The 12,146-nt window shown below is 48.9% G+C and overlaps 1 protein-coding gene across 6 annotated transcripts in view; it reads right to left on the bottom strand.

Moving 5' to 3' along the window:
• LOC142588526 (protein phosphatase 1 regulatory subunit 21-like) overlaps positions 1–12,146 on the bottom strand; it is a 260,138-nt gene that overhangs the window by 181,430 nt on the left and 66,562 nt on the right. For all 6 annotated transcript variants that reach the window (XM_075700363.1, XM_075700361.1, XM_075700359.1 and 3 more), the window contains one exon: positions 4,653–4,867. In XM_075700363.1, the coding sequence (XP_075556478.1) occupies positions 4,653–4,867 (215 nt within the window). The remainder of the gene's footprint in view (positions 1–4,652; positions 4,868–12,146) is intronic.

Here is a 12,146-nt window from a genome sequence, read left to right as displayed (position 1 = left end):
CGTGTTGGATGATGACGTGAAAAAGTCAGTTACAGGCTTTTTGAAGCAGCAACCCAAGGAGTTTTATGAGACGGGAATCACGCGACTTGTTAGTCAGCGGGACAAATGTATAAATGTACATGGAGACTACTCTTAAATAAGGTACCTCGCTTGTCATATATTTGTATTTGCTCAGTTTCATTTGGCTCGCCCTCATATATTTTACAGAACTTCTGCTTTTTATATGTGCTCTCTGTTGCGACTATAATTTCGGCGCAATTACTCCCAATACACGACCGGTGACAGCTGTTCCTGCGCAATACATTGGAACAAAGGACAGCGTCAGTGAGATTTTTCTCTGGCGATTGCAAATGTACAAAAATGTAAACAGGGTTCTTGAATGACAAAGTTTCATTAAAGTATTTGTCTTCAACTTGTTCATTTCATTAGCTTTTACTTTTTTCATAACAGCAGCATGCACTGCTTTGCTGGTTTCGAACTGATATAGTTATAAAGTTAGTGTGATATCTTCTTTACTTATTAAATAGACAAAAAAACATGGAAGCATTGATATCAGTTGTTGCGAGCACAATTTTTGGGGTATAGGAGTAGTATATTCTCTTATGAAAAAAATACATATTTTACTTGTCTTGACAGTGCGTAGCGTTTACGAATTCGTCTGCAGCAGCTCTGACAATGGCAATGCAGTTATTATTCCTGTGTTTGATCCCTTGACAAATTTTATGAGGAGGACATCGAGCTGCAACACCGAGCTGCCGATGATTTACTATATTGCACAACATTTTATAACATGCACACTTTTGAGGTAACTTTACGAGTTACTTCATGTTAGAAACAAATTTTAGCCGATTTTTGCACCACCGTCAGCGGCGAAAGAGGCCAGCGTCACGTCCAGGGAGGGAGAAAAAAGAAAAGACACTGGGACAATCGGAGCGGCGAGAAACTTGCTCACCGGGCCCTTCTCGATGGCAGCACAAACTCGTGACACAGCATTTTCACGGTTCTTTACAATCCTTCCTTGATGAAAAGAAAGCACACTGCTATAGCTTTGGAAACCGCATGCTTCTAACCGATGAGGCAATCGTCGCAAATGTTCTTGCATCGTATACCAACGGCGATGACAGCAGCAATGACGCGGTAGGGCAGGCTGCCTCAACATTGGTCTCACAGGAAGCCCGGCAAGTGATTCAGTCCCCTCTGGGGGCTTCATTTTCATGAGGAACCTTCCAATGCACTGGGATGCCTTGGAGAAGGATGTCAGCAAGCTTCGCGTAAAGCAAGGAAGGCCGACAGACATGGGGTTTTCTCATGCAAGCCAGCATCGTGTTGAATCTTAATTCGTTGAACATTCGTAATGTGTTGTTCCTTCCAGCCCTCAAAGAGCTCAGTTTGAGTCACATCTAGGAGGTCTTGTTTGGAGATTACTCCTCGTGTGCTGTTCAGAGAACGACACGGGTCAGTAGGTGGGTGGCGAGATGCTTGTGGCAATCTCGCCCCAGCGTTTCTCAAGCTGACAGGCTGCCTTAGCAACCTTCTCGCATCTTTTAAGAGGCCCCTTTTGGGGTCACCAAAGCGATGCCTCGGCGGAGCTCGCATACCGCTTGCCGCCCATCACCCCTCTTTGCAGTTGCTATAGCAGCGCCAATTCTTGAATTCTGACAGATGTGGCACGTTAAGGCGGAACCGCATGGCGCGATTTTAGGCGCGATTGATGCGGGGATGGTGGGACGCGCACGTCCTTTTGATGCGGGCCCAGCATGATCCGTCACGAAATCGCACCGCCGTGTGCTGCTGCTTGGAGTAGAAAAAAACGCGTCACACGGCGCGTCCGCCAATCGGAGTTCAGGTAAGTCACGTGGCATTTGGTCACGTGGCATTTTGGTTTCTCGTTTTGCCACCAGATGGCCCTGCTCTCTGCGCATCTCGACGGAACCACTCTGGCACAATTTTTTTTTCGCGGCAGAACTGGCGTGTGCATCAAAGAAAGCATGTGCTACCGAATTTCGTTCGCGCATCGTGTTGGTTTGCGTGTCGTGTTCACCTAAAATGCACAAAGCAACTTTGAACAAGGCCCTATTAACTGAAGCGGAGAGGCGTCGCGTCCTGTGGGACGCACGCGACCGCAATTAGAAGAACGTCAAATGTGACCAGGCTTGGCGAGCTACAGCAGATACCCTCAGCATCCCCCTTAATAGTAGCAATCGCCTTTTCTGCTCGGTAGTAAGCGGCCGACACTGTATTTTCTATGTGAAGTTGTAAACAAGCAGCGGCCTCTCAGCATGCGGAAGGTACATAGTTGCAGTTTCGCACACAATCTTGGTGCTTGAAATTAAGCTTGATAAATACACTTCGGACAAAAATGTCGCTGTCTAATTATACTAAGGTTATTTTTTGTAGTGTTCTGTAAGTTTAAGGGCATATTATATATGCGGTAACAGAGACAATGCATGTCGTTGGGAGTTCTGTTGCCTGACAACCTGGAAAGCGCGGCGCGAAAGCGCCGCTACTTTTTTATCGTACGGGTGCACGCGCGTAGGCGGCAACGCGGGTGTTCGCCGCACGTCGCGTTTTTCGCGAGCGAAAAGCGAAAAACGCCCCATGCGGTTTCAACTTTACACGCAACCGGAGCACGCAGTAAGTAGAGTTAAACAGTTAAACAAGTAAGCACAATCAGCAGCCAAATAAAGAGGGGGGGTGAGGGCAGGCACTGGCCTTCCTGCCATTATATATTTTTCATAACAGCTCTACCATCCCCCTAGTTTGATTGTTTTCATGCAACCTGACTATAACAATTGTCGGCTATAACAATAGAATTTTTGTGTCACTTGAATATTATAATAAGTGGGTTTAACTGTATAACCTAATAACCTAATATTAACCCTTGCAGCCTGGAAAACAGGAAGTAAAAGGAAGCGAAGAAAAGACAGGAAAGTCTGAAAGTGAGAGCGAAAGACAAAGATTGGAGTGGAGAACAGGAAAAGGCAACTACTGATTTCTCTAGGGTGGGTCAGTCCAGGGGTGCCATTTACGTGAAGTGGGGCCAAAGGGGTGTGTTGACTCCGCTGAGGGGTCATAAAGGTCCAAGCACCCAGCATTGGCTCAACTCCCAGGATCCCCTTTTCACCGGACATGGCAAAGCTACGCATGGCTAGGCACGGAAGGGTCCAAGCCTCGTGTGCTCGGGTTCTTGGTGTCGCAACACACCAAACGCCTGCCGATGTAGACGCTTCTCCGGGGACTGTATTGTATATCTTGACTTCTGTGTACTTAAGTTACTGACAGTTTGCTACATTCTTGTTGCACAATGCTAGTAGACTCCCGAGCATGTGCAGCACCGTATTTTCCTGCTGAGAATTCGTAAGCATTGTGGTGAAGAAGAATACCCGGCTCTGCAGCCACATCACCAGTCATCCCGGGGGCACGAGTTTAAGATTGCCTGGGCTGCTCTGCTTGAGACACTGCCAACGTAGCCTGCTGCTCTCATGTCCTGTCATTTGTTCGCATTAGAGCATTAAATTTTGTGAAATGTAAGACATTCAATATTCATTTCGATATTTGGTTTCTTTTTTTTTTTTCTTGATTCGATTTGATGTTTAATTTGAAATCTACTGCTTGGCATTCACAGACTCCTAGTAAACATGTAAGTAACAATAGAACTACTTTGTTCACACATTTTAGAAATAAACGCGACAAAATCATACCAACAAGGAAAACGTACGATCTGAAGTCACTAAAAAATATGACACACTCAACTGCAGTTGACATCTACGTAATGCAAAGGATTGTGAAAATAGTTACAGCATAAGAAATCATCGCGCCGAACTGGTGGGGCAGCATGCAACCCGATATGTGTGTTATCGTTTTTATGGCTTCGGCAAGCTTATGTTTGCTCTCCTCGTATTGGGCCTGGGTCAGCAGCTTCCTCGAGCAAGGCATGAGCTGGTGGACGATGCCAGAATACAAAGCCTACAATGCCGCGAGAACGGAACAAGACACTCAATTCGCGCCACCTGCAGCAAGGAACAGTGGCACGTTTGGGTAATCGCCTACTATTAGCGTGCAGTAGGCTTTCAATGGCACCAAACCCAACATGCTATGAAATGGATAGGTGAAGATGCTTTATCGCAATAGGGTTGGCAGTGACGGCATGCGACGACCCTGGAAGAGATTTGCTGGTACCGGAATAGGAAACTGAGTGTGCACCGGTGTTATGTGAGACAGGCAAGCAAGTATCGCAGGAAACCTGCTGCTGCATGGGGCTACTGTTCTCGATCGTGCACGCCTCGCACTTCTTGTTTATGCGGGATATAACAGTCAGAAAACATATCTTAAGATTGCAGTTAGGCAATGTACTGAATCTTGGTGCCGAAAGATTTTTCAGGAGCATACGAACTGGTAAAAAAGAATGAAGCGTAACTGTATTGGGTCCTTTCTTGTGTTCTCAATCCTGAACACTGGTCCTGGAAAATCGTACGTAACGGAATCATATGAATGAGGTTCTACTGTATTAGACAATGTGAGCGAAGAAATGTGCTAGGAGCACTTTCACGTGTATAAAACAAGCAGCCAATAAATGCGGGAGTCAGTTTCTGTCCAGCATGGGTCACACGCTCGCACCTCTGTCGCCGCAGCAGCTTAAAGATAGGACTCACCAGCTGTAGCGGGCCCTGTGCCTGTTGCGGCTGCAGCCCACAGATGGTGCCGGCAAGGAGGAGGCGCACTCGCTGCTCGGCGTATGTGTGCAACGTGGACAGGGCCTGGCTCACCTCGGGTACCAGCTCAGCCAACTGCCAGAGCAGGGCACGCACCCCGTTCTCGTGTGCCTGCCGCGTCACGGGTACATCCAGTCCTGGAGCACGCCCATCACCTGCCACGAGACATGCGTCACATGCCCGACAGTTCCAGATCACTGCAGTATCCTGACATGCACCTCCCACTTCTTTTCTAAGTGCAATTATTTATTGATTTTTTAACTTTTGAAATAATAGACAAATTCAAGTACAAAAGTTTCCAGGTACTGTTGGATCCCATAGCCGATGGCTAGCAATGGAGCCATTCACAAATACGGAGCTGTTAACAACCTACATATTTAAACCGTTGAGGGTCGCAGCTTTTTATTGCAGAGTTAAATTCATCATAGTGACCTATTTCATGAAAAGGGGAAATGATTTTTTAAGTGACAATAAAGCGAAAGATATATTTATGTTACTAGGTTAACTCATTGAAACAGCTCCAACGCACTAAAGCCAGGCATTGCACAGGGTGTCATCATGAGGCAGTCGGTGTTGTGTCGTTTCGTTTTACCAGTCAGCGCTCTTCCATCCAAGCAGCACAGACGAATGGCTTCTAGCCATCACAAAACACTGTCCAACTCTGTTCACGCAGCTAGTTCACACAGACCACTTGTGGGGAGCACCCGCCTCCATTTCCTTCCGCGTACCCGCGTCGTCCCGTTCGCACGTGGCCGACGGGTGCGGCCGGCGTAGACAAGGGAGAGAGGCACTACACGCCTTCCCTTTCTCCGTCGCTCTTGTGACGCGCGTACCTCCCTCCCCCACACGGCTCACGGGAAAGGGAAACGTATCCGGCGGGCGAGGAGGACTTCCCCTCGCAAAAAGGTAAAAAGGCATAAAAGCACGCCACTGGGGGAGATGCTCTCTCTTGGGATGCCGACACCTGGACCGCCTGAACGAAAGCACCTGCCCCATCCCGTGAGTGACCTCATATGTCTGACCCACCCAGACAACGAGGCAAGCCTATTTACTACTATTACTGAGAGGACGTCCCTCTGCGAGTGTTCGCTATTGCTAATAGCAATAAACGTTATTACCGTTGACACTGCTGGTTGCCTTATTCGTTCGAACCCGGCGTAGCCGCGATTCCCGCGCTACGGGTTGGGAGTACCACGAATCGACTGCGTGGGGCTAGATCCGGAGCTCGCCTTCAGCCCTAGCCGCACGCAGAGTGGAACCCCCACACACTAAGCGCGATTGTGTTGCAATGCAAGCGATTTGGCACTTGCGTTGCGGGCCGTAGTTACAGATTCACAAGTGCGCACAAGCGAGCAACATGAGGAAGAGCAAGGAGCCTGCATACCTGCTAGCAGACTAACCGGAAGTCGTATTGACCAATCAACAGAGTCTGCTCCTGGTGACATCACCAGATTAAGCTTGGCGATGTCATGACGAGCACTGGTTATACCAGAAAGGCCTGCTGAGGAGCACGGGACTGTTTTTTGATTTTGTGGTGCAACCGCGGCGCATAGTGCTGCAGCATTTGGCATCATTGATTGTGACGGCATTCTGAACTCGATGCGCATGTTTACTTGAAATGTTTTAAAAACATCAGAGGCAGTTTAGGGGCCCTTTAAGGTCCCAAGCCAGCATTTGGGCCATCAGTGATGTTGGGGCTAATTTTGATACTCTATGTTATTTATTGTGTACCTAAATGTAAGTATGTAAGCATTTTGGTCCCTGCAGTCAAGAATCGAACCCACAACCTCATGCTACCAGCAGAACGCCACAGCCACCAAGGTGTGTGATTTGACTGATTGGCCATGAGTAATGCTGTGCCGGAGGCATCCCGACCAACATTGGGTACCTAGGGTTGTTGAATATGGGCTTAAAGTTAAGTGTGCAAGCACTTTAACACTGCCCATTTTTGGAATTTTGTTCACAAGGCTGGGAATCGAACCCACAGCCTCATGTCTGATAGCAGAATGCCAATGAATTGCAGCCCAACCTCACCTATATTGTTACGGAAGGATGACAGAAGAGAGAGAGGAAGAAGATTGCGAGACGCTGGCTGCTGCGTGTTGCTGCTGGTCAGCCATCTTGACCACATTGACTTTGCCTGTATATATACTGTAAATATATTCAGCCTATACACCCAACATCCCCGTAACATATTGGTGGGAGGTGCGGGGTACCACGGCTGGAAACGGAGCTCCGCAGTGGACGTCGCATCACCGTCCTCACCATGAATGACGGTGAGCACTCGGGATCAACGTCGTTGCCGCCTCCAACGTCACTATCGCCTGCTACAATGCTGTCCTCTTCGGTTGTGGTTGTGCAACCCAAGGATCCCGAAACTTTCTGCAGGACTGATGGCGCCAACGTTGAAGAGTTGGTGGCTATGTACGAACGAGTGAGTGGAATCAACAGATGGGACCCTACTCTCTTCCTAGCTAACCTGTTGTTCTACCTAAGAGGCACGGCAAAGGCGTGGTTCGAAAACCGTGAAGAGGGGCTGAGCAGCTGGGACCAATGCAAAGAGAAGTTAACAGATTTGTTTGGCAAACCAGCTGGCAGTAAAATTGCCACAAAGCAGCAACTGGCCTCTCATGACCAATCCCCCACAGAGTCCTATGTTTCGTATATCCAGGACGTGCTGGCGCTTTGTCGTAAAGCCGATCACGACATGAACGAAGCTGAGAAGGTAGGGCATGTGCTCAAGGGAATTGCTGACGACGCCTTTAATCTGCTCATGTGCAAAAGCTGCTCTACAGTTGATGCTATCATCAAAGAGTGCCGACAATTCGAGCAGGCCAAAAGCCGTACCCATTCACCAGACTTCCCAATACTGCCGTCACATAGGTGTGTGAAGATCAGCCAGCACAGCAGCATGCGTCGCCATCAGAGGACGTGGTGCGAATCGTTCGACGTGAACTGGTTGCGATGGCACCCACAGTTTTCTGTTCGCGTAGCCCTCATGCTACCCCTATTTCAGTTCCCCTCATGCAAGTCATCGTTCGACAGGAACTTGAAAACTTTGGCCTACATTCTGTCTGTACTGTCACCAACCCCAGAGCCAACGAATGCCCTTCTACTATTTTTGCTACACCCCAACGCTTCTCTCCGTGTTATTGTAACCCGACTTAGTGGAGAACCGCGGACGACCAGCCGATATGTTTCACCTGTCGCCACATATATGGTCATGTCATATGTCATATATGACATGACCATATATATGGTCATGTCGCCAGATACTGTCGCAACTTGTGGCCCTCAACACCTCGCACGCCGACCAACCTGAGCCGTTTTGATGGAAACGCCCACAATGTTTTGCCCACCACCGAGTCTAACAACGCCGACAACTCTGCTAGGAACACGTGGTACAGCCGCTCGCCATCGCCGGGCGAACACCAGTCTCGTTCACCGCAAACACGTCGCCCATCTTCCCGTTCGCCACAGCCACGTCGTCTTTCATCCCCTACAGCGTTCGGCCACACCCTTTCGGAAAACTAAGAAATGCAGCCCTCGGAGGTGGTGCTGCATTGTCCACTACTGCAGCAAATCCTGTCTGTGCCCACAAAGAGTAGTGTAATTGATGTTAAAATAGACGGCTTATCTGTCCAAGCACTCGTCGACACTGGAGTCCACATTTCTGTGACGACTGCTAGCCTACGTAGACGTTTAAAAGAAGGTCCTCAACCCAGCAGCTGCCCGAGTGCTTCCTGTGGCCGACGGCGGCGTGCTGGTTGTACTTGGAATATGTACTGCGTGCATAAGTATAGCCGGCCGCCCTACTTCTATTCTCTTTGCTGTGATCGACAACTGCCCTCACGACATTATTCTTGGATTGGACTTTTTATCCCATCATTCCACTCTCATCGACTGCGCAACTGGCGTTCTTCGGTTAGAACTGCCTCAAGTCGCTGATGCTCCGAGTACCGCTCTACCGCACTTGTGTTTGCTTCAAGATGTACGTCTGTCACCTGAGGCAGTCACTTACATCGCTTCGACCGCAGAGCCACAGATTACCGACGGTGAATACGTCCTTCGGCCCATCATCGACGTGCTTCTGAATGTTGACCGGAATGTTGCTCTTCCGCATATGCTGGTGACTATTACTAATAACAACATCATTCTTCCGCTTCTGAATTTCAGCCTCTGCCCTCAAGTGCTTCCAGCCGGCATGTTCTTGGCCAGCGTTTCTAATACTTCCGTATTTGACATTGGAAGTCTTAATGCCGAGAGCAGTTTCTCAGCACCAATTACAGCTCACAGCTCTGGTTCCCTAACGGATGACTTGGCGAAGATGATTGCACCTGGCCTCACCTCTGCACAGGCCACGGACATACGTCTCCTCCTCGAATCGTACCTCGACATCTTTGATTTCAGCAACAAGCCTTTAGGAAAAAAGTCTGCTGTTCACCACTGTAACACTGGAGACATATCAACACATATCAATCCTATTCGTTGGCGTCCCTATCGTGTATCGCATGCTGAACGTTGAGTCATCCAATCAGAAGTGGACAAAATGCTCCACAAAAGAGTCATCGAACCATCAGCCAGCCCTTGGGCTTTGCCTGTCGTCCTTGTGAAAAAAAAAAAAAAAAATATGCTACCTGGCGTTTTTGCGTCGATTATCGCCATTTAAGCGAGATCCCCTGAAAATACGTCTATCCACTACCACGCATCGATGACGCCTTGGACAGCTTGCACGGAGCTAAATACTAATTGTCCATTGATCTTCAATCCAGCTACTGGCAGACTTCAGTTGATGAAATGGACCATGAGAAGACGGCCTTCATCACGCCGGATGGCTTATATCTGTTCAAAGTCATGCCCTTTGGCCTATGCAATGCTCCTGCGACATTTGAACGTATGATGGACTCTCTTCTGCGAGGCTACAAATGGACCACCTGTCTCTGTTACCTTCACTCCGTTATTGTTTTCTCTCACACATTCAGCAGCCACCTTACCTGACTCACTGCCATTCTTGCGGTCTTCCGAAAAGCCGGCCTCCAACTGAACTCCACGAAGTATCAATTCGGGCACCGTCAGATTACCGTGTTGGGGCACCTCGTTGACACATCCGGTCTCCAACCAGATCCAAAAAAATTTCCCGCCATATGCAGTTTTCCTGTGCCACATTCTGCTTCTGACGTGCGCTGATTCGGCGGCCTGTGTTCTTACTTTCGCTGTTTCATCAAAAACTTCGCCGATGTTGCTCAGCCTTTGACAGATCTTCTGAAGATGAACACACCTTTCTCATGGGGTCCTGAGCAAGCTCACGCGTTCGCCACTCTTATCGGGTTTCTTACCACCCCTCCCATACTTGCCCGCTTTGTTCCATCTGTGCTGACCGAAGTTCACACTGACGCAAGCGGCCACGGAATCGGCGCTGTTCTTGCCCAACAGCAGAATGATATCGAGTGCATGATTCATCATCATCATCATCATCAGCCTGGTTACGCCCACTGCAGGGCAAAGGCCTCTCCCATACTTCTCCAACTACCCCGGTCATGTACTAATTGTGGCCATGTTGTCCCTCCAAACTTCCTAATCTCATCTGCCCACCTAACTTTCTGTCCCCCCCTGCTACACTTCCCTTCCCTTGGAATCCAGTCCGTAACCCTTAATGACCATCGGTTATCTTCCCTCCTCATTACATGTCCTGCCCATGCCCCGCCCCCCCCCCCCCATTTCTTTTTCTTGATTTCAACTAAGATATCATTAACTCGCGTTTGTTCCCTCACTCTATCTGCCCTTTTCTTATCCCTTAACGTTACGCCTATGATTCTTCTTTCCATAGCTCGTTGTGTCGTCCTCAATTCAAGTAGAACCCTTTTCGTAAGCCTCCAGGTTTCTGCCCCGTACGTGAGTACTGGTAAGACACAGCTGTTATAAACTTTTCTCTTGAGGGATAATGGCAATCTGCTGTTCATGATCTGAGAATGCCTGCCAAATGCACCCCAGCCCATTCTTATTCTTCTGATTATTTCACTCTCATGATTTGGACCAGCAGTCACTACCTGTCCTAAGTAGATGTATTCCCTTACCACTTCCAGTGCCTCGCTACTTATCGTAAACTGCTGTTCCCTTCCGAGACTGTTAAACATTACTTTAGTTTTCTGCAGATTAATTTTTAGTCCCACCCTTCTGCTTTGCCTCTCCAGGTCAGTGAGCATGCATTGCAGTTGGTCCCCTGAGTTACTAAGCAAGGCAATATCATCAGCGAAGCGCAAGTTACTAAGGTATTCTCCATTTACTCTTATCCCCAATTCTTCCCAATCCAGGTCTCTGAATACCTCCTGTAAACACGCTGTGAATAGCATTGGAGAGATCGTGTCTCCCTGCCTGAAGCCTTTCTTTATTGGGATTTTGTTGCTTTCTTTACGGAGGACTACGGTGGCTGTGGAGCCGCTATAGATATCTTTCAGTATTTTTACATATGGCTCGTCTACACCCTGATTCCGCAATGCATGATTACCTTACGCCAGACGCCTGCTGTCACCTGCTGAGAGAAATTACTCCATCACCGAGCAGGAGTGCTTGGCTTTAGTTTGGGCTGTCACCAAGTTCCGGCCATATTTGTACGGCCGCACATTTTCGTTCGTGACAGACCACCACGCCCTCTCTGCTGGCCGTCTTCTCTCCGGGACCCCACAGGACGGCTTGGTCACTGGGCTTTGCGGCTCCAGGAATTTTCATGTGTTAACTATGAGTCTGGACGTCTGCACAAGGATGCTGACTGCCTCTCACGTCACTCCGTGGATCCTCCCGATCCTGTTGCGTATGATCCTGTGACCTGCGTGATGGCTTTGACTGACATGACCGACATGCGCGCTAAGCAATAGCGAACACATCCTTACAGTCCATCATCGCTGGAGTGCAATCTGGCAGCATCGCCAGTTCTTCTGGCCGGGTCTCTACCGATCTGTGTGTCGTCATGTCGCAACTTGCGAATTGCGTCAGCACCAGAAGAAACCTCCCCTGCCTGTCGGCCGGCTCCATCCCATTCAACTTCCCTCTGAACTATTCTTTCGCGTTGGCCTTGACCTCCTTGGCCCTTTTCCGACGACGACTAGAGGGAATAAGTGGATCGCTGGCACTACTGATTACACGACATGCTACTCGATAACAAAGGCGTTGCCTATATATGCGCAACTGACGTCACTGATTTTGTCCTTCACGACTTCATTCTCCAGCATGGTGCACCTCGACAGTTACTTACAGACCGTGGCTGCTCATTCTCGTCTCGAGTTGTGGACGACCTCCTCCGCTCTTGTGCCACTGAGCACAAGGTGTCCACCGCCTACCACCTACAAACAAACGGACTTATGGAATATCTCAAAAGAACACACACAGAGGTGCTGTCAATATATGTCTCCAACGATCATCGCAACTGGGACGCCACGC

This window comes from Dermacentor variabilis, chromosome 7 (assembly GCF_050947875.1).
Source record: "Dermacentor variabilis isolate Ectoservices chromosome 7, ASM5094787v1, whole genome shotgun sequence".
NCBI lineage: Eukaryota > Metazoa > Arthropoda > Arachnida > Ixodida > Ixodidae > Dermacentor > Dermacentor variabilis.
Note: the sequence above shows the minus strand (reverse complement) of the source record. Positions and strands in the feature narration are given on the sequence as shown.